At 46.1% G+C, this 21,427-nt stretch overlaps 1 protein-coding gene across 7 annotated transcripts in view; it reads left to right on the plus strand.

The window, feature by feature from the left end:
* Positions 1 to 21,427, plus strand: part of DENND11 (DENN domain containing 11) — a 93,665-nt gene that overhangs the window by 66,252 nt on the left and 5,986 nt on the right. For all 7 annotated transcript variants that reach the window (XM_085005266.1, XM_085005267.1, XM_085005269.1 and 4 more), the window contains 5 exons: positions 12,304 to 12,457; positions 17,827 to 17,965; positions 18,959 to 19,090; positions 19,220 to 19,370; positions 19,814 to 19,882. In XM_085005266.1, coding sequence (XP_084861392.1) covers positions 12,304 to 12,457; positions 17,827 to 17,965; positions 18,959 to 19,090; positions 19,220 to 19,370; positions 19,814 to 19,882 — 645 coding nt within the window. The remainder of the gene's footprint in view (positions 1 to 12,303; positions 12,458 to 17,826; positions 17,966 to 18,958; positions 19,091 to 19,219; positions 19,371 to 19,813; positions 19,883 to 21,427) is intronic.

A 21,427-nucleotide genomic window follows, 5' to 3' on the forward strand; every position in this document is an offset into this window, starting at 1 on the left:
TTTTTGTTGTTGTCTCTCTCTTTTTTTTTTTTTTTTTTTTTTTTTTTAAGGGCCGCACCCACAGCATGTGGAGGTTCCCAGGCTAGGGGTCGATTCAGAGCTGTAGCCTCTGGCCTACACCACAGCCACAGCAATGTCAGATCCAAAGCGCGTCTGCAAACTTACACCACGGCCCACGGCAACACCAGATCCTTAACCCATTGAGTGAGGCCATGGATCGAACCTGCGTCCTCATGGATACTAGTCGGATTCGTTACTGCTGAGCCATGACGGGAACTCCTGCTCTGCTGTCCTCTGATAGGGGTTCTTTCAGAGAAGTGTCTTTTGTTTGGACCCCTATAGACTCTTTTATCTGTGATGTTTCTTTAAAAAAAAATTTTTTTTTTAATTTTTTTTTTGTCTTTTGTCCTTTTTTTAGGGCCGCTCCCTCAGCACATGGAGGTTCCCAGGCTAGGGGTCCAATCAGAGCTGTAGCCACTGGCCTACACCACAGACAGAGCAATGCGGGATCTGAGCTGTGTCTGCAACCTACACCACAGCTCAGAGCAATGCCGGGTCCTTAACCCACTGAGTGAGGCCAGGGATCGAACCTGCAACCTCATGGTTCCTAGTCGGATTCGTTTCTGCTACGCCACGACGGGAACTCCTATCTGTGATATTTCTGAATGGTGTTTTTTTTTTGTTTGGTTGGTTTTATCCCTAGTTTGTCCCTTTTGATCTGTAGATAAGACTTTTATTTTTAATTTCAAGGACTTTTCCTTCTAACAATGAGATACTCAACTTTCCCATCCCATTTTGCCTTTTTCTCTGGGAACACCCGCTATGCTTATGTTTTCTGTCCATCATCCCCCATATTTTTCATTTTGATGATGATTTTAATAGCTCCTTAGTGCTACAGCTGTACCATGGGTTTACTTGATTATTCCCTTTGGTAGAGCAGTTAGCATGTTTCTGATTTTTTTTTTTTAACTGCTCTCTACATTTTGGAGCTGTGAAAAATATTTTTCTGAATTTGAAATATTTCCTTAGTTTTGTGTCTCAGAAGGCATAAATACTGTGTTTAACATAAAGAACATTTTGATTGGGATCTTGACACTTTTAAAAAATGAGTAACTCCTTTTGAAGAATGTATTTCTCAAGGAGGTAATAGACTTTCATGGCTCAAAAGCCAAAAATTAGGAGGTATTCAATTAGAGTCCTGGGCTAAATGGTGGTACAGAAGCCCCAAAACGCAATGGCTCAAATAAGGCAGAAGATTCTTTTCCACATAATGGTTTAGAAGGAGGCTTGCAGTCAGGGTGGGTAGACTGCTGTTCCCACAGTCATTTAGGGCCTCTGCTGCTTCTCTTATTATTCTTCCATATCCTCAGAGTGATTTTTGTGTTCCAGGATGTCCTTACCTGTTCAAAGTTTCTCACCACTACTAGGGCATGCTTCCTGCTGGTGAAGGTTGGGGGCTCTAGTGATTTCTTGAAGGGCTGAGACGTCACAGGCTTATGTAGGCCCCACATCTGACGATATGGATCCCTCAAACACTAAGTAGGCGTCTGGTCTTTGCACTTACAGTCATTTCCAGGGAAAACTGTTCACAGCCGGAGATCTCTTCTGGGTCCTCGTTTTTAAGTCAGTGGACTATAGACTCGTTACTGGTCTCTGTTCTTGGCCTGTCCATCTTTCCCTCATTTTGATGGTGGCTACCTTGAGGCTGAACCCTAAATCTCATCTTTATAAATGGGCTGATTTCTATGTCTGGTCAAGAATACGTAACTGGAGCGTTTCATAGAGGCTTTGAGAGAAATTCTTACCTACTGTTTTTAGGGTACAGAAGCAGTTAGCTTTTCTTAACCCCACAGGAGGGGCAGTTGATTGGAGACTCAATTCATACACACCCTTACACTGTATTTCCTTTCATTGCTGCTTGCAAACTGGCCAGTTCTTGCCTATTTTCATCTTCCTCTTGTAGTAGCTCATTAAAAACATCAAGGAGCTATCAACACTCTGTTTCTTATTGCTTCCTTTAAAGTTTCAAGGTCAGGAGTTCCATCGTGGCGCAGTGGTTAACGAATCCGACTAGGAACCATGAGGTTGCGGGTTCGGTCCCTGCCCTTGCTCAGTGGGTTAACGATCCGGCGTTGCCGTGAGCTGTGGTGTAGGTTGCAGACGTGGCTTGGATCCCACGTTGCTGTGGCTCTGGCGTAGGCCAGGGGCTACAGCTCTGATTTGACCCCTAGCCTGGGAACCTCCATATGCCGCGGGAGCAGCCCAAAGAAATAGCAAAAAGACAAAAAAAAAAAAAAGTTTCGAGGTCAGGAGTTCTCATCGTGGTGCAGTGGAAACGAATCCAACTAGGAACCATGAGGTTGTGGGTTTGATCCCTGGCCTTGCTTCGTGGGTTAAGGATCCAGCATTGCCGTGAGCTGTGGTATAGGTCGCAGACATGGCTCTGATCCTGCATTGCTGTGGCAGGCTGGCAGCTACAGCTCTGATTAGACCCCTAGCCTGGGAACCTCCATATGGTGCGGGTGTGGCCCTAAAAAGACAAAAAAAAAAGTTGCAGGGTCAGATGACACAGGGTCTGTCTTCCAGGTTATTGAAGTTCAGGCAGATTTTATTATTATTATTATTATTTTCACTGCAGTATAACGAGGGGTACCAGCTTGTTAGTCTGCAATACTTATTTTCTCCCCCCTTTCTCTTGCCAGCTGCTGAGCTAATACAGTATTTTTGATGCTCTGAAAACTCATATATAGGTATAATTTTTTGCTTTAGCTCAAGTGCAGGCTAAGTTTCTGTAACAAAGAGACCCAAAATACAGTGACTCCGACGAGGCAGAAGTATAGCTTTCTAGCGTGACAATTCTAGAAGGAGAGAAGTAATCCAGCATGCCAAGTGGCTTTGTTCCACTGGGTCATTCTGGGACCCAAGTCTTTCTGTTTCATATTCTCCCATCTCCTAAGAAATGAAATTGGTGGTTCAAAAGCATAAGTATTTGTAATTTTAATAGATATCATCAGATTGCTTTACGTAGAGATGGTACCGTTTTGCATAATCAACAGTGAAGTAAGAGAAGGCTCTTTACTCATAGCATTGCCACCCCAAAAAAGAACTTTTGGATTTTGAGCATTGCAGTAGATAAAACATAGTAGATAAGTAGGATTTCATTTGCATTTTTCTTAGGCATGAGGATGAGCATCTTTCGGTATGTTTGAGTCATTTATGTTTCCTCTTCTGAGAACTGTTCCTAGCCTTTGCTATGCTATTTTTTTGATCACTGGCCTTTTCTCTAGGAGTTCTCTGTGTAATAGGGAGACTTAGGAATTCCCTTGTAGTGCCATGGGTTAAGAATCTGATGTTGTCTGTGCAGTGGCTCAGGTCGCTGCTTGAGACATGGGTTCGATGCCCAGTGCTGTGGGTTAAGGATGTGGCATTGCCACAGTTTTGGCATAGGTCACAGCTACGGCTCGGATTTGATCCCTGAGCTGAGAACTTCTACATGCCGTGGGTATGGCTGAAAAAGGAGAAAAAAGCAGGGAGATTTGTTCTTTGTGACATAAGTAGAACATATTTTTCCTCTTTGTCATTTGTCTTTCAGCATTACTTTTTGTCAGACAGTTGTTTTTTTTCTTGAATTCAATAATTTTTTATGGCTTCTAGATTTCGAGTCTATAGCTGGAAAGGTTGACCCAGCGTGGTGATTAAAGAGGGCTTGGGCTAACACGAGAGAAGGACTTGCATGACAGACTATGAGGAACAGAAAGCAGCATGGGGAGGCAGGCCCAAGTCTGGGCACGGGTAATTACTTGACTGCAGCCAAGACTTTTAGGTAAATTAACTGAACTTGATTTTTGAAAACACCGAATCCATGTTTTATATGTATGCTTACTTATAATACCCTAACCGTATTTGTTAGGATTTCATGCACAACTCTTGGCTTCAGTGTCTCTAGTGAGAGAGTCTTCTCCATGTCTTATTTCTTATTAATCAGAAGATATTGGAGAACTGCTTTATCATTTTTAAAATTAATTAGAAAAAACAAGAGGCAATGTGTAGAATAAAAGGGACTTAATAACACATAACCACATTTTTGACCTTTCTGAGATCATGACTCAACCAACCAACTGTAAAAAAATAACATTTGGGGGACATGTGGTATAATTTGAATGTGAACTGGGTATTAGTCATGATAAGGCATCATCATTGGTTTTGTTAGGTGAGATAATGGCATTGTGGTTATATTATTTTTAAATAGACTTTATTAGAGGTGCATAATGAAGTATTTATGAGTAAAATTTTATAAAGGATTTACTTTAAAACTTTTCAGGAAAAAGAGTAATGTTTGGGCAGAACGGGGTACAGATGTTACCGTACTGATAAAATATTGATCGTTGTTGACACTAAGTGGTGGATAAGGGGGTCTGTTGTTCTCTTCCTACTCTTTGTGTATGTTTGAAAATTTCCATATTAAAAAGTTTTAAAAGACTGGATATAAAATGAACTTGGAGTTATTGCAGAAAACTGAAAAGTAGGCAGAAGCTCAAAGGAAAAAAACATGATCCTACCAACCAGACAAATCTGCTGTTAGCATTTATATCCTCCTGGTGTTTTTTGTTTTTTTGGTTTTTTGTGGGCCACACCTGCAGCATATGGAAGTTCTCAGGCTAGGGGTTGAATTGGAGCTGCAGCTGCTGGCCACAGCAACACGGGATCTGGGCCACATCTACAACCTACACCACAGCTCACGGCGATGCTGGATCCTTAACCCACTGACCAAGGCCAGGAATCAAACCCGCATCCTCATGGATACTGGTCGGATTCATTTCCGCTGCGCCACAGCAGGAACTACTTCGTTCTGTCTTTTTTCCATGTATAAATGTGTACATTCACATTAATTAAAAAAAAGAATACTGAGGTTATTCATTATCTAAGTTTTCGAACTGAAAGGTACGTTAACCTTTCAATAAACCATGAATAATAGTTTTCCACATTTGAGTGGCTTCACGGCATTTTGATATATGTACAGTCATGGTTTCTTTAACTGTTTCACTAGTATTGGGCTTTTAGGTTGTCTCTGATTTTTCACTGCTGTAAATATGAGTGTCCTTGCGGGCAAATGATTGTTCATAACCATGTCTAGCTCTTTAGGCCTCATTCCTAGATATGGAGTCATTGGGTTGGAGGTGACATGCAGTGTACAGTTGGCTACAAACTCGAGGTGACCCTTCAGACAAGTGGTGTCATGCTGGCTCTACATTAGCATTAAGTATGAATGCCCATTTTTTGGTACTTGCAAGGCCACGAGACAGACTGATTCACAGGAGAGTGAAGTGTAATTGCAATACAGAGGCGTCTCCAATGCTTATGTTGGGTGCATTCATGCCGGGTGCAGTAGGGGAAGGCAGAGTTGGGTGTCTCCATGGTCACATAGCTTACTGTTTGTGTCAGTGGCGGGGCTCTGGGCTTCAGGAGCACCCCCATGTCTCTGGTCCTTCAGGGGAATCCTTGATCTGGTCCAAGGCCTGTTCCTTCAGATCAATATCACTTTCTCGTTTTTACAGTGTCATATCTCTTGGGCAGCTTCCATAGATGCCTGGCGGCGTTTCTTACCCTGTGCATCCTTGTAGATAAGATCACCCAGAAGGTCTCCTTCTGAATCATCTCGGAGGCCCAGCTTATCTTCCGGCACCCTCAGCCTAATTTCAGTACGTCTTGCTTTATCTCAGTGTTACGGTTTGATAATCAATGTTGTTTATTTCAAAATCTATGTGGTGTTTAAATTTTGAGGCTTTCCTGAAACGTTTGTTTAACATTTATCCAGGAACTGCTGATTCATATTTGTGTTCCATATTATTGCCTCGTTCTGGTCCATCAGGCAGTGGTATCTTAGGCCATCAGAGAACAGGATCCTGACACTAGCTTCTTGTGTGTAAGAGCCCCTAACTTAGTAGTGAGCTTTTCTTTAGAATCTTAGTGCAAATATAGCGTATTGTAGGTAAGACAACTAATTGAGTAGCAAATGGTAAACCTAGAAAATATAGCCAAAATATAGTATTAAAGATACAATAAAGTGAAATCACTATACATCAATAAAGTATTTTTTTCTCTAATAATATATTTTTTGTGATATTTTAATTTTTTTCCATTATAACTGGTTTACAGTGTTCTGTCAGTTTTCTACTGCACAGCGGGGTGACCCAGTCACACATAAATGTATACATTCTTTTTTCTCATATCATCATGCTCCATCACAAGTGACCAGGCATAGTTCCCAGCACTATACAGCAGGATCCCATTGCTTGTCCATTCCAAAGGTAACAGTTGGCATCTATAAACCCCAAATTCCCAATCCACCCCACTCCCTCCCCCTCCCCCTTGGCAACCACAAGTCTTTTCTCCAAGTCCATGATTTTCTTTTCTATGAAAAGGTTCATTTGTGCCATATATTAGATTCCAGATATAAGTGAAATCATATGGTATTTGTCTTTCTCTTTCTGACTTCACTTAGTATGAGAGTCTCTAGTTCCATCCACGTTGCTACAAATGGCATTTTTTCACGTGCTTGTTGGCCATTTGTATATCTTCTTTGGAGAAATGTCCATTCAGGTCCTTTGCCCATTTTTCAATTGGGTTGTTGGCTTTTTTGCTATTGAGTTGTAGAAATTGTTTCCATATTTTAGAGATGAAGCCCTTGTCAGTTGCATCGTTTGAAACTATTTTCTCCCATTCTGTAAGTTGTCTTTTTGTGTTTTTTTTATGGTTTCCTTTACTGTGCAAAAGCTTGTCAATTTGATTAGGTCCCATTGGTTTATTTTGGCTTTTATTTCTCTTGCCTTGGGAGAGTGACCTGAGGAAACATTTGTAAGGTTGATGTCAGAGAATGTTTTGCCTCTGTTCTCTTCTAGAAGTTTTATTGTGTCTTGTCTTATATTTAAGTCTTTAAGCCATTTTGAGTTTATTTTTGTGCCTGGGGTGAGGGTGTGTTCTAGTTTCATTGATTTACATGCGGCTGTCCAGTTTTCCCAGCAACACTTATTGAAAAGAGTGTCTTTTCCCTATTTTATATTCTTGCCTCCCTTGTCAAAGATTAATTGACCGTAGGTGTCTGGGCTTATTTCTGGGTTCTCTATTCTGTTCCATTGGTCTGTATGTCTGTTTTGGTACCAGTACCACACTGTCTGGATGACTGTGGCTCTGTAATATTGCCTGAAGTCTGGGAGAGTTATGCCCCCTGCTTGGTTTTTGGTCCTCAGGATTGCTTTGGCAGTTCTGGGTCTTTTGTGGTTCCATTTAAATTTTTGGATTGTTTGTTCTAGTTCTGTGAAAAATGTCATGGGTAAATTGATACAGATTGCAGTGACTCTGTAGATTGCTTTGGGTAGTATGGCCATTTTTACAATATTAATTTTTCCAGCCCAGGAGCATGGAATATCTCTCCATTTCTTTACATCGTCTTTAATTTCCTTGATTAATGTTTTATAGTTCTCAGCATAAAAGCCCTTTACCTCCTTGGTCAGGTATACTCCCAGGTATTTGATTTTTTGGGGGTGCAGCTTTAAACGGTATTGTATTTTTGTATTCCTTTTCTAATATTTCATTGTTAGTATACAGAAATGAGACTGATTTCTGAGATTAATCTTATATCCTGCTACTTTGCTGAATTTGTTGATCAGTTCGAGTAGTGTTTGGCTTGAGTCCTTAGGGTTTTCTATATATAGTATCATGTCATCTGCATACAGTGAAAGTTTTATCTCTTCTCTTCTTATTTGGATGCCTTTTATTTCTTTTGTTTGTCTGATTGCTGTGGCTAGGACTTCCAGTACTATGTTGAATAACAGTGGTGAAAGTGGGCATTCTTGTCTCATTCCAGATTTTAGTGGGGAGGCTTTCAGCTTTTCTCCATTGAGTTTTATATTTGCTGTGGTTTGTCAAAAATGGTTTTTATTATATTAAGATATGTTCCCTCTGTACCCACTTTGGTAAGAGTTTTTATCATCAATGGATGTTGGACTTTGTCAAATGCTTTTTCTGCATCTATCAAGATAATCATGTGGTTTTTGACTTTTCTTTTAAAAGTTAATGTGATGTATGATGTTGATTGATTTGCAAATATTGAACCATCCTTGTGAACCTGGGATGAATCCCACTTGGTCGTGGGGTATGATCTTTTTTATATGTTGTTGGATTCAGCTGGCTAAAATTTTGTTGAGGATTTTTACATCTGTATTCATCAGATGCATTGGCCTGTAGTTTTCTTTTTGGTAGTATCTTTGTCTGGTTTTGGTATTAGGGTGATGGTGGCATCATAGAATGTCTTTGGGAGTGTTCCTTCTTCAGCCTTTTGGAGAAATTTAAGGAGGATGGGTATAAGTTCCTCTTTGTATGTTTGCTAGAATTCGCTTGTGAAGCCATCTGGTCCTGGACTTTTATTTGTAGGGAGTGTTTATGACATATTCCATTTCATTTCTAGTGATCGGTCTGTTCAGTTGATCTTTTTCTTCCTGATTCATTTTTGGCAGGCTATAAGTCTCTAGAAAGTTGTCCGTTTCTTCTAGGTTGTCAAATTCGTTGGCATACAGTTGTTCATAGGATTCTCTCTCTTTTTTTTTTTTTTTTGTATTTCTGCAGTTTCCATTGTGATTTCTTTCTCCTTTTTCATTTCTTATTTTGTTTGAGTTTTTTCTCCTCTTCTTGGTGAGTCTGGCCAGAGGTTTGTCAATTTTGTTTACACTTTCAAAGAACCAGCTCTTGGTTTTAATGATTTTTTTTCCTGTTGTTTTTTGAATTGCTATTTTATTGATTTCCTCTTTGATCTTTAGGATTTCCTTCCTTCTGCTGACTTTAGGTTTCACTTGTTCTTCTTTTTCTAATTCATTTAGGTGATAAGTTAAGTAGTCAATTTGAGATTTTTCTTCTTTTTTGAGGAAGGCTTGTATTGTTATGAATCTCCCTCTGAGCACTGCTTTTGTGGCATCCCATAGATTTTGAGTGGTTGTGTCTTCATTATCACTTGTCTCTAGCTATTTTTTAATTTCCCTTTTGATTTCCTCGTTGCTCCATTGGTTTTTTTAGTAGCATGTTGTTTAGTCTCTATGTAGTCAGTTTTTTTCTCATTTCTTTTCCTGTGGTTGATTTCTAGTTTCATGCCATTGTGGTCAGAGAAGATACTCAAAATAATTTCTATACTCTTAAATTTGTTGAGGCTAATTTTGTGCCCCAGTATGTGGTCAGTTCTTGAGAATGTTCCATGTGCACTTGAAAAGAATATATATTTGATTTTTATGGCTGTAGTGTCCTGAAAATGTCAATTAAGTCTAATTTTTCTATTGTGTCCTTTAGGATCTCTGCCGCCTTATTGATTTTTCTGTCTAGAGGATCTGTCCACTGATGTGAGTGGGGTGTTAAAGTCTCCTACTATGATTGTATTCGCATCAATTTCTCCTTTTATGTCTGTTAGTATTTGTTGTAGGTATCTGGGTGCTCCTATATTAGGGGATATATATTGATGATTGTAATAGCCTCTACTTGAATGGATCCTTTAAAAATTAAAAATAAATTTTAAAAGTAGAATAAAATGATTCCTACTGTTCTTTTAAAGGAAATTAGGTCCTAATAAAAACACTTTTGGGGAGTTGCCATTGTGGCTCAGTGGTAGCAAACCTGACGGGTATCCATGAGGATGCGTGCTGGATCCCTTGCCTCACTCAGTGGGTTGAGGATCCGGCATTGTTGTGAGCTGTGGTGTAGGTCTCAAATGTGGCATGGATCCTGCGTGGCTGTGGTTGTCCTGTAGGCTGGCAGCTGTAGCTCCAATTCTCCACCTAGCCTGGCACCTTCCATATGTCTCAGGTGTGGCCTTAAAAAGAAAAAAAAACAACAAAAACCACTTTTGAACTTAATTGTCTTGATTGTGTTATTTGGTAGTTATCAACTTTTTATCCCTTTGACACATCCCTGAAGAGTGAAGTCTGCCATCTTAGATGAGTCAGACACAACTTAGCCCCCATGGTTTTCCCATCTAGTATGCGAGTATGTGTAAGAGTGAAAGGAGGCATGATTATAATCACACACAGCTGGAGTCATTCATCATTCCATCACACGACTGTCTCCTTGCGCAAAGCTTGAAACAATATGTTGGAACCCCTACATTGGAGAACTGTCACTCAGAGAGGGATACATTTTAGTAATCATTTTGGTGTGTACTTGATTTTTTTTTTTCTTTTTAAAGTGTAAATTTGGGGAGTTCTCCTGTGGCTCAGCAGGTTAAGAACCTGACTAGTAGTGTTCATGAGGATTCAGGTTTGATCCCTGCCCTTGCTCCGTGGGTCAAGGATCCTGCATTGCCCCAAGCTGTGCTGTAGTTTGCAGATACAGCTGAGATCTGACGTGGTTGTGGCATAGGCCTGCAGCCGCCCCTGGCCCAGGAACTACCATACAGTGAAGGTGTGGCCCGAAAAAGAAAAAAGAAAAATGTAACTTTGTCTGAAGTTCTCTTCCAGGGCTTGCCCTGAATCTTCTCCAGTTCATCCTCCCCATGTGCCTGGCTAGACTCCACATGCTGGACCAGGAAGGAAGGAACCCAGGCTGTTGTGAGGGACTTAAATCAGCTGCAGACTCTGCAGGGCACTTTTTCCTCTTAACTCCCTTTATACCCCAAAATAGCATTGTGGTGTTCCTACTATCTGTGTTTTAAGGAAAGAAGGAACAGCAGATTTTGAAAAGTTGGGTAACTTGACTGAGATCTCAGACAACGTGGCAGCTGTAGCCTTGACCCTGGGAGCTGAACCTCACTTTGAGTGGAGATGGTTGGAGAACAGCTGATACCAGTTGGCCTGTGGAAACCTTGAACTTGATGGGTTGTGTCAGCGATTAAAGGAAGCGGGCAGTGACAGGTTGGGGGCATTGCCTTTCAGTCATCCTTGATCTGTAATTAGGGATGTCTCACCTTGTTCATCAAAGCTGTATTTTGAGTCTTGTTCATTGCAACATGATGGGAATTGTAAGGTTCTAAGAAAATTTAAATGGGTTAAAAAGGTTTTAGTGCTTTTTTCTTTTTCTTTTTCTTTTTTTTTTTTTTTTTTGCTCTTTAGGGTCACCTGGGAAGTTCCCAGGCCAGGGGTCAAATCAGAGCTGCAGCTGCCAGCCTACACCACAGCCACAGCAATGCCAGATCCTTAACACACTGAGTGGGGCCAGGGATCAAACCCACATCCTCATGGATACTAGTCAGATTCATTTCTGCTGGGCCTCAAGGGGAGCTCCGGGTTTAGTGCCTTTTGTTTCTTCTTATTTTAGTTTCTTAGGGCTGTTGCAACAACGTACCAAAAATCAGGTGACTGAGAACAAGGTAAATGCATGGCTTCACAGTTCTGGAGTCTAGAAGTCTAAAACCAAGGTGTAAGCAGGGCTCTGAGAGAGAACCTGTTCCTTGCTTCTGGCAGTCTTTGCTGTTCTTGGCTTGTGGATGTATCTCTGATCTCTGCTGCCTTCACTCTCACACGGTGTTAGCCTGTGTCTGTGGGTCCACATTTCCACTTTTATCAGGACCTCAGTCATCCTGGGTTTAGGGCCCACCCTAATGACCTCATCTTAAATTCAACCCATTACACTCCTGGTAAACAGAGTGCCAAGTGGTACCCACAGTCCTCCTGTGTCTGGATTGAAGGCAGGATTCGTCATTGTTCAAATGGTCCAGGGCGTTTGTGCTGCTTTCTTGGTTTGGGGAGCCGTTGACGGGACTACCCACAGCCGAGTCTCTGCCACCCGAGCAGGGTGGGGCTGGGGGCAGAGAGGAGCTGAGCCTTTTAATACTTCACTCCTTGGTGCAGAGATTGAACCCTCAGCAACATCCCCATGTAAGCATTTTCCCTTATTTGAGATACTGAGGGGGTACATTGCTTCTTGTTCTTTGGTAAGAGCAAAGCAAGAAAGCAGGCATGCTTTCTAAACAAAGAGTAGCTTTAAGCAGGGAATGTGTGCTCTTCCAAGTCACCGCTTCTCGCCGCCAACAGCCGCTCTCTGGGAAGCATCCTTTGCTAGAGAACAATAGATATTAGTTATAGTCTGTTAACTGTTCCTGTTTCCCACGAGAAGTATGTGTCCACGGCCCTGTTGGGGCGTTTCAGGCCCTACATTTGAGTTTTTCCTGAGGAGTCTCTGCAACACCCAAGGAGGCATCTTAACGCCATCTCAAAAAGGGGGGGTCTTTCATTTATCAGGGCCTGTGCCCCAAGTGTCCCTGCCCTGGGGCCCGGGTAGTGAGTGGCAGGGCTGTGGCTGGAGCTTTCTCACTGTGTGTGTGCCCTGCAGACACCAGCTGGAGATGCCAGGACATTATTCTCATCTGGCTGCCTTCTACGAGGACAAGAAAGGGGTGCTCCACGCTGGCCCCGGGAGAGGGGGCAGCTTGCCCCCCGTCTACTGGCTGCCTTCCATCCACCGATACATGTACCCTGAGATGAAGGTAGGTCCGCCAGGATCTCACACAGTCCCAGATGTGGGTCTGGAGCAGCAGCTATGAATCGCTGTTTTCATGAATAAGGAAATTATGTCTTGGGCTCACGCCCCAAAGTCTGTTGATCCAACAGGATTGTAACCTAAGCATTTAGGTTCTTTTCAAACTTAAGGCAACTTATCTTTGTTGTTGTCTATTTAGGGCCACATCTGCAGCATATGGAAGTTGGCAGGCTAGGGGTGGAATTGGAGCTGCAGCTGCTGGCCCACACCACAGCCACAGCAGCGTGGGATCTGAGCCACATCTGTGACCTGCATCACAGCTCACGGCAACGCTGGATCCTTAACCCACTGAGCCACAAAGGGAACTCCCAAGGCAAGTTATCCTAAACAATACACTTTGTAGGTTACCATCTATAATCACGGTGCAAAGCTGTCCCGATAGGCCAGGTGTGGTGGACTCCTAGTGGGGACAAAGTGGATTTCATTCTGGTGAAGGCTTCAGATAAAAAAGCCAGACATTTGAAGTAAAGCTGAAGAGTTTGAATGGTTAAGATGTTTCTTAGTTACAATATATTTAAAAAATTTTTTTTCTTTTGCTTTTTAGGGTTATACCTGCAACATGTGGAAGTTCCCAGGCTAGGGGTCGAATCAGAGCTGCAGCTGCCAGCCGATGCCACAGCCACAGCAACACCAGATTTGAGCCACATCTGTGAACCTATACCACAGCTCACGGCTATTCTAGACCCTTAACCCACTGAGCGGGGCCAGGGATCAAACCTACGTCCTCATGGATACTAGTTGGGTTTGTTAACTGCTGAGTCACAACTGGAATTCCAGTTACTATATATACACACACACACACACACACACACACACACATACATACATATATATATACACACACACACACATACATATATATACATACATATACGTGCATACATACATACACATGCATACATACATATATATACACATACATACATTCATATATATCATACATACATTCATATATCATATATCATATATATATATATGTAGTCTTTTGTCTTTTTGTCTTATTAGGGCCGCACCCATGGTATGTGCAGGTTCCCAGGCTGGGGGTCCAATAGGAGCTGTAGCCGCTGGCCTACACCACAGCCACAGCAGTGCAGGATCTGAGCTGTGTCTGCGACCTACACCACAGCTCACGGCAATGCTGGATCCCCAACCCACTGATCCAGGCCAGGGATCAAACCTGCAACCTCATGGTTCCTAGTCGGATTCTTTCCACTGTGCCATGATGGGAACTCCCAGTTACGATATATTTGATATTACTTCATTGTATATTTTTTCTGAAGCACATTGTACTAGAGTATATTTATCATTAACAAAGCACTCATCCAAGTGTTTTGAGTGTTTTGTTAATGATAAATGTATTTATCATTATACTTATGTAAATATCAGTAAATATTTGTGTTAGGGTGCAAAGATGAGTCCCCCTCCTCCTTTCCCCCCCTTTTCCTCCTCCACCCCCCTCTTCCTCCTTCCCCTGTCCCCTCCCCTATAGGTGGTCCCAAGATACTTCCGTGGAAACTTCAGGCACCCCAGTAGAGAAATTATGCCATGGGTTTAGGAGAGGATTCTGGGAAGGTACCTTGGGAGAGGAGTTGGTCCCTGGAGCATTTGGCTGGGGAGGGAGTGAGGGATGCTAACTCCGGGCTGAGGGGAGGCAGGAGCACCGGTGGGGACTGTGTTCCATCGCTTTGTCAGCACCTTCTGTGAGTTCGGCATCCTGCTGGCATTAGGCATTCTCTTTAGAAATTTTTTTTTTTTAATTCCCTGTCTTATTTCTTTTTGGTTTTGCTTTTGGTTTTTGGCCACATATGCAGTACATGGAAATTCCCAGACCAGGGATCACACCTGTGCCATAGCAGTGACCCTGGCCACCGCTACAGTGACAATGCCAGATCCTTAACCCAGCGTACCACCAGGGAACTCCTAAATTCCTTATTTTACAAATAAACCAGCTGAGGTTTATAAAGTTTCAGTGACTTGCTTAAAGGCCTTACAGCTAGTAGGAGACAGAGCCAGGATGTCACCACAGGCCTAGTGCCAAGGCCAGGGCTCATACCTTATCCCTTTCTGTTGCCTTTGTGGACACGTGGGCCTGAGGAGGCCCAGGGCAAGTTCATGGGATGTGAGCAGAGTAGTTTGACTGGGATTGAATTTCACATCAGCCTGCTAGGAGAGAAAGGGTTGGAAAAATAGATCAGAATCAGAGTGTAGAGAATCTTAAATACTACACCATGGAATTTGAACCAGAATAAGTACCAATTAGGGTCTTGTTAGGAAAACCCAAACTATGGCAGATTTTTCAAACTCCTTCAACACAGGGAATAGTAATACAGGAACTGAAAAACCAAAAGCACAGAAGAGGAACAAGATAACCTGAACACTGGTCATAACAGACAGTGGCTACCGCCTGCTAATGGTTATCTGTCACTGCATCACAAATTGCCCCCAAATTAATGGTTTTAAAAGAGTACATATTTGAAATTCCTTTGTGGTACAGCACGTTAAAGATGCGGCCTTGTCACTGCAGTGGCTCTGGCCACTGCGGTGGCACAGGTTTGATCCCTGGCCCAGGAACTTCCACATGCTTATAGGCATGGCCAAAAAAAAAAAAAAAAAAAAAAAAAAGGCAACAGTATTTATTTGTTACCTTATAGCTTCTGTGAGTGGGGGATCCAGGTATAGCTTAGCAGGTACTCTGCCTCATGGTCTCTCCTGAGACTGCAGTCAGGGTATCAGCCAGGGTTGGGACCTAATCTGAAGGCGTGACGGGGAAAACACCCACATCTGGCTCACATAATTGTTGGAGGACTGAGCACCTTGAGACTGAGCTGCTGGACTAAGCACCTTGCTGCCTGCCCGCCCTCAGCGGTCTCTCCAGCGTGACGGACTGCTGCAGATACCAAAGCCAACAAGTGAGACTTCCCGTTGTGGCTCAGCAGAAACAAGTCCAACTAGTACCCATGAGGATGCAGGTCTGATCCCTGGCCTCGCTCAGTGGGTTAAGGATCCAGCGTGGCTGTGAGCTGTGGTGTAGGTCGCAGATGCGGCTCAGATCTGGCATTGCTGTGGCTGTGGCCTAGGCTGACAGCTGCAGCTCCGATTCGACCCCTAGCCTGGAACCTCCATGTGCTATGGATGCAGCCCTAAAATGACAAAAAAAAAAAAAAAAGCCAACAAGTGAAAAAGTCTGTTAGCAAAAGAGAAGTCATAATCCTTTGTACCTAAGTGGCAGTGCCAATCCTGCAATGTTGTCATCTTTGGATGGTTAAAAGTGAGGTACTCAGTTGGAATAAGAGATCACATAAGGCCATAAATACCAATAGGGGAAGGTCACCAGGGGCTTAGAAGCTGCTTGCCATTTGTCTCAGGAGCTGAAGTAACAAGGAGGGAAAAGTGACAGTATTAAAACTACAGGAGCTTGGAGGAGGGGCCCAGCGCCGGAGCGGTTTTGGGATCCCAGGCAGAGGTTTGTCCTCCTGCCTCTGGGCCTTTGCACATCCTCCTGCAGCCCTCTGTCCTTCCCCCATTGAGCCTCTCATCAGGCTGGGGTTTAAGAGCCTGTGTACCTGCTTCTCCCGGTCCCCCATAAACTCTGCCAGGGCAGGGCCTGGCCTTTTTAGTTATTGTTGAAACTAGACTGCTTAGCACAGGGCTTGGCACATAGTGAGCATGTGAGAAATATTTCTTGCAAGAATGCATACATGTCCGTAAATGAGTAAGTCTGATCAGAATTAAGGGTTGATCATGTTTTCTCGGATTCTGGGGCCCGGGACACATTCGGACAAAATGCTGCCCGGCCTCCAAGCAGTAGCAGCACACATTCAGAGCCTGAAGATAAGCAGAGCAGGGGCTGAGAAGGACCCAGGCAGCTTCGCCTCTGTTGTGTCTGGGTGGCAGGTGGAGGCCAGCGGAGGCTGAGCCCGAACAGTCCAGAGAAGGCAGGACACCGGAGGATGCGAGGGTTTCAGGAGCGATCGCGACGGGAGGGAGCCTCTCCTCCCGCAGATGGGGACACGGTGGCAGGGGAGCAGGCAAGAGGGCAGGCGAGACCCCTCAGCGGGGTCAGCCCTTCCGCGGGGGTGCTGTGGCGGAGGGGGCGCCGCTCCTGGGCTGCGGAGAGCGCTGCAGCTGCCCCGCGGCTTGGCCGTGGGTCCGCCTGAGGGCTGCCGGGGCTCACAGCCAGGCCGCCGCCTTGGTGTCCGCACCTGTCCGGGTGGGAGACGTGCAGGGTCCCTTCACACAAGTGACCACAGAGTGAAGCGACTCACCAGGCACCGGGCTTGACGCCTCCGCTCTTGTCAGCGACGGTCATGGGGCTGCTCCCGCGGCCTTTGCCACAGGCTAAGCGTTCCACGCTGTTGGTCTCAAATGGTCCTTCCCGCCGCCGTCTGGGTTACACGGGGATCTTACTTCACAGACGAGGAAAGGGATCCGGAAATGCGGGCTCCCCCCGCCCCTCCCCGTTAGTAAGTGGCAGCGCAGGCCTGGCCTCTGGTCTTCCTGGGTCAGAGCTCCCACGTCTGACCCCCGGATCGGCCTCAGCTGGGGGCTCCTGGGAGGCGGCCCCGGGGAGGGGCCAGCCCTGGTGGGAGGCGGGGGAGGGGCGGGCGGGGTGCAATGGATCATTGTGCCAGCGCATCGCCCTGCGTTTGGGGTCTCCCCTGGGACCACTGGCGCATCCTTTTCCTCCTCAGTCATGTTTGGAGCTGAGCATTCATTGAGGTGTCTGTCACCTCAGACTCTCAAAAGTGACATCCAGCTTCACTTCCTCTGTAACTCTTCCCTGGGGAAAGTCATTAGTGATCCCTAAACTTCCGTGTATCCGGGGAGCTGTTGACTTCGAGATTTCTAGTTTAAAGATGAGACTTTCAAAGTGAAAAAATGCCCCCCTCCCTTTTCTGCTTTTTAGGGCCGCACTCATGGCAAATGGAAGTTTCCAGGCTAGGGGTCAAATCAGAGCTACAGCTGTCAGCCTGCACCACAGCCCCAGCAATGTTGGATCCGAGCCACATCTGCCACCCACATCACAACTCATGGCAATGCCAGATCCTTAACCCACTGAGCAAGGCCAAGGATTGAACCCACATCCTCATGGATACTAGTCTCATTTCCACTGAGCCACAACAGGAACTCTCAAAAAATGTCATTGCATGTGGCAGTAACCATCCCTCATTGTATCTGTTTGGTTGTACCTTGGGTTTTTTTTTGGGGGGAGGGGAGGGGTCATTGGCACACACCTGTATTGAATATTTTGGCTTTTGGAGACGTTTCTAACAAGCTATCCTCCCCTTTCCCTTCACCCCCCTTTAATTTTTTCAGATCACACACCCAGCTGGCTGCATGTCTCAGTTTATCAAGTTCTTTGGCGAACAGATCCTCATCCTTTGGAAGTTTGCCCTACTTCGAAAGCGCATTTTGATATTCTCTCCCCCTCCTGTGGGCGTCGTTTGCTACAGAGGTAACTAGAAGCCAAAGTCAGGGACTCCGTCCAAGTTTCTCCACTGTTGCCCAAGGTCAGAAGAGACTGAGCCATGTCAGGGGCCTCACAGGTTTCAAGCCTAGAAGTGACATGGCTGGATTTGTAATGTAGCAGGTGGAATCTGGTGACACAGGAACTGGATCAGGAGACAAATCAGGAATCTGGTGAAAGCGAAGGGTCTGGATTAAAGTAGAGAAGATGGATTCTGGATGTTTGAGAGAAGCTTGACAAAGTCTGGTGTCTGACGGGCTTGGGTTCTGATTGTTCTGGTTCTGATTGTTCCTGGTGTTCTGATGTCGACGAGGTAATGGAGGAAGAGTCTAAGATGACCGTGACGGGGTGCCACCAGGCGGGGGACCAAGGAGATGCACGGGGTTGGGGTGTTATGACAGAGCTGACCTGCACATGGTGGGCGTGGGCTTCTGTGAGGTCTTCCGGCGATGTCCCCTAGGCCCTGGTATAATTGGGTCAGGACCTGGGGGGGACAGGGCTGAGGGGTGGCACAGAGGCTGTGCATCACCGGGGAAGAGCGTGAGTGAGGAGGGACCTGCCAGCATTTAAGACCTGGGCCCAGGAGGGGAGCCAACAAAGGAGGAAGACAGAGGAGGCCGAGGGGCACAGTTGGAAGAAGGGAGGGGACCAGCAGATGCAGGGGTCAGAGTAGGCCACTTTGAGAAGGGGGAAGGTCAGCAGCGCCAAATCCTAAGCAAGTCTTCGTGAGACAAAGATTGCAATGTGTCTGCTGGATTTGAGCACCTTGGTGGGTGACCTTGAGGAGACCGGGTCCTGCATGTGACCTGAAAGGCTCGTGCCCCACGTCCTCCGAGTGCCGGGCCCACCTGGCTACGCAGGTACCAGGAGAGCACAAAGCCCAGCCTTGCACAGTGTCAGTGGAAGCTGACAGCTCAGCAGGCCAGGAGGGAGGGAGGCCTGGAGGGGCCCGGGCGTCTCTCACCTCCGCTGTCCCTGTAGTGTACTGCTGCTGCTGCCTGGCCAACGTCTCTCTGCCTGGCATCGGGGGCACTGTTCCTGAGTCCAAGCCCTTCTTCTATGTGAACGTGGCTGACATCGAGAGCCTAGAGGTGGAGGTGTCCTACGTGGCCTGTGAGTACGCCCCCCCCATCCTGCCGCCTGTCCCTGCCCCGAGCACCTCGGCCAGCCCTGCCGGGAGCCCCCCACCTGTCGGGGCTGGTGCCCTCTGGGGTCCCGCCTCCTGAACCCCAGCTCTCACAGGCACCACCGAGAAGATTTTCGAGGAGAAGCGGGAGCTGTACGACGTCTACGTGGACAACCAGAACGTGAAGACGCACCACGACCACCTGCAGCCGCTGCTGAAGATCAACAGCGCCGACCGCGAGAAGTACCGGCGGCTCAACGAGCAGAGGTAGAGCCGGGGCCGGGCTGCCCTTGTGGGTCATCCTGCTGCCCTGTCCCTCTGGGCATGTGTCTGCTAGGACCTGGGAAGGAAGGGCTGCCCTGCGGTTGGGGGGCAGGCGGGTGGGCAGCAGACAGGCGTGGGGTGCCGCCTTTTGAGGGGCCTCTGGAATCTCTAAAGCATGTCAGTGAAATAAATGGTAGCGTCACCTCCTCCCTATTTTATGACAATCAGGAAAGGTCGTCACTTGCCTGGGACTCCAAGCCCTGTTTGTTCCTTTCCTGCCCCTTCTGTCCTCCCCTTTGGATGGGGGTCGGGAGCCAGGGGGAGTGGCGGGGGTGCCGTTGTGGGTCAGACTCCTTCCTGGGACGCAGTGGCCCCTGCACAGGCCTGACCTGTGGCCGGGGTCCTGATTGCCGCGCCAGAGGCTGACAGTCATCCCCTCCCTACAGGCAGATGCTGCTCTATTCCCAGGAGGTGGAAGAGGATTATAACCCCTGCGAAGAGGACCTCTTCGTGCTGTAAGTCAGCCCGGGCGGCAGCGGTGGGCCCCCGGCCCTACTCCCGGGATCCCTCAGCATAGCTCTAGGCCTGGATCCCTCCCAGGTCAGCTGCTACAGCCCGAGGATGTCCTTTATTGCTGCCAAGGGCACTTCGAGCCAGGCCCCTCACGGAGTCACCCTGAGCCCTGAAATGCCTTTGGGGGGAGGGAAGAGTTAAATTCCAGGAGGATTATTAAGAAAAAATGGGAGACCCAGCAGATGCCCTTCTGTTGGGTATTTACATCCAGACATCCATCCACTGCACGGGAGCTCTGACTGGCCCTCAGGATTCAGGGGTTTCTTATCCACTGCTTCCTTTTTTTTTTTTTTTTTTTTAATTTTTAAAAATATTTTAATTTTTTTCTATTATAGTTGATTTACAACATTCTGTCAATTTCTGCTGCACAGCAAACTGATGCAGTCATGTGTGTATATATATACACTTACATATATACACATTCTTTTTCTCACATTATCGTCCATCCTGCTCCGTCCCAAGTGACTGGATACAGTTCCCTGTGCTGTACAGCAGGATCTCACTGCTTCTCCACTCCACATGCAGTAGTTTGCATCTACTCACCCCAGAGTCCATTGAATAGAGAAGTTCCTTGTACCGCGTGGCACGGGATCATCAGACAACCTAACTCCGAATCTAAGGAAACTTCTTTCCCCCAAATCTGTTGCGGGAGCCACGGCCTTTATCCTCTACAGCATTGGCTGATTTCTGTCATAAGCAGCCGTGGGAAATGGTGCTCGGTGATAAGAACGGGACTGTAACTGAACCGGAAACAGTTCTCCCGGTTTCCTGTTTGTTCTTCCGGCCTCACGTCCTGGGCGGGGTTGGAGAACTGTTTCTGGCTTTGATACTGGCCTTGAGAATTCAGTAAAGTACTTTGAGCCTAAGCAAATGGACTTTTTAGTGCATGCATGCTGGCAAGATGTAAAAGCAGCTCTGCGCGGAGCAGAGAGCCAGCGGGCTCATCGAGGTCGGACACGTGCCCTTGAATCTGAGATTCCTGAGTGCCCAGAGTGGCTCTGGGCACCAGGCCCCTTGCTCTGTGGAGCACAGCTGATGCCTTTTCTGAATACGGTTCATAGACACACAGAGTATGGTAAGTTAGTGACATTCAGATCATGCTCTGTGCGTAGTTAAAGCCAAAACACTACTCAGCGGAGCCCAGATACACGTGCGTGGTGACTCGCTTCCTCCAGCCTGGCTTGCCTTTCTCCTCCACTGCCCCCTCTGTCAAGACTGGCTTCATGCCACCTCGGGCCTGCCCCCGAGCGCCTCCTTGGCTGTGTGGATGGCCCAGGGCCTGGAGAGCCGTTTCAGAGCCCTGCTCTGCCTCTAGGAAGGCTCCCCTGCTGCTGCTGGCTCTAATTATCCAGCCCGGGGCTTGAAGGTAGATTTCAGTTTTTCACATCAAGTCTTGGCCTCAGAACTGCATTATCCATCTTTGTTTGTCTGTCTGTTTTGCTTTTAATGTTTATCCTTCTCTTCCCTTTATGACTAAGCAGAAAGAG

Source organism: Sus scrofa, chromosome 18, assembly GCF_054392235.1.
Source record: "Sus scrofa isolate SSC_HxYL_T2T_F1_AM1 chromosome 18, Sscrofa_HxYL_maternal_Yorkshire_Landrace_v2.0, whole genome shotgun sequence".
Lineage (NCBI taxonomy): Eukaryota > Metazoa > Chordata > Mammalia > Artiodactyla > Suidae > Sus > Sus scrofa.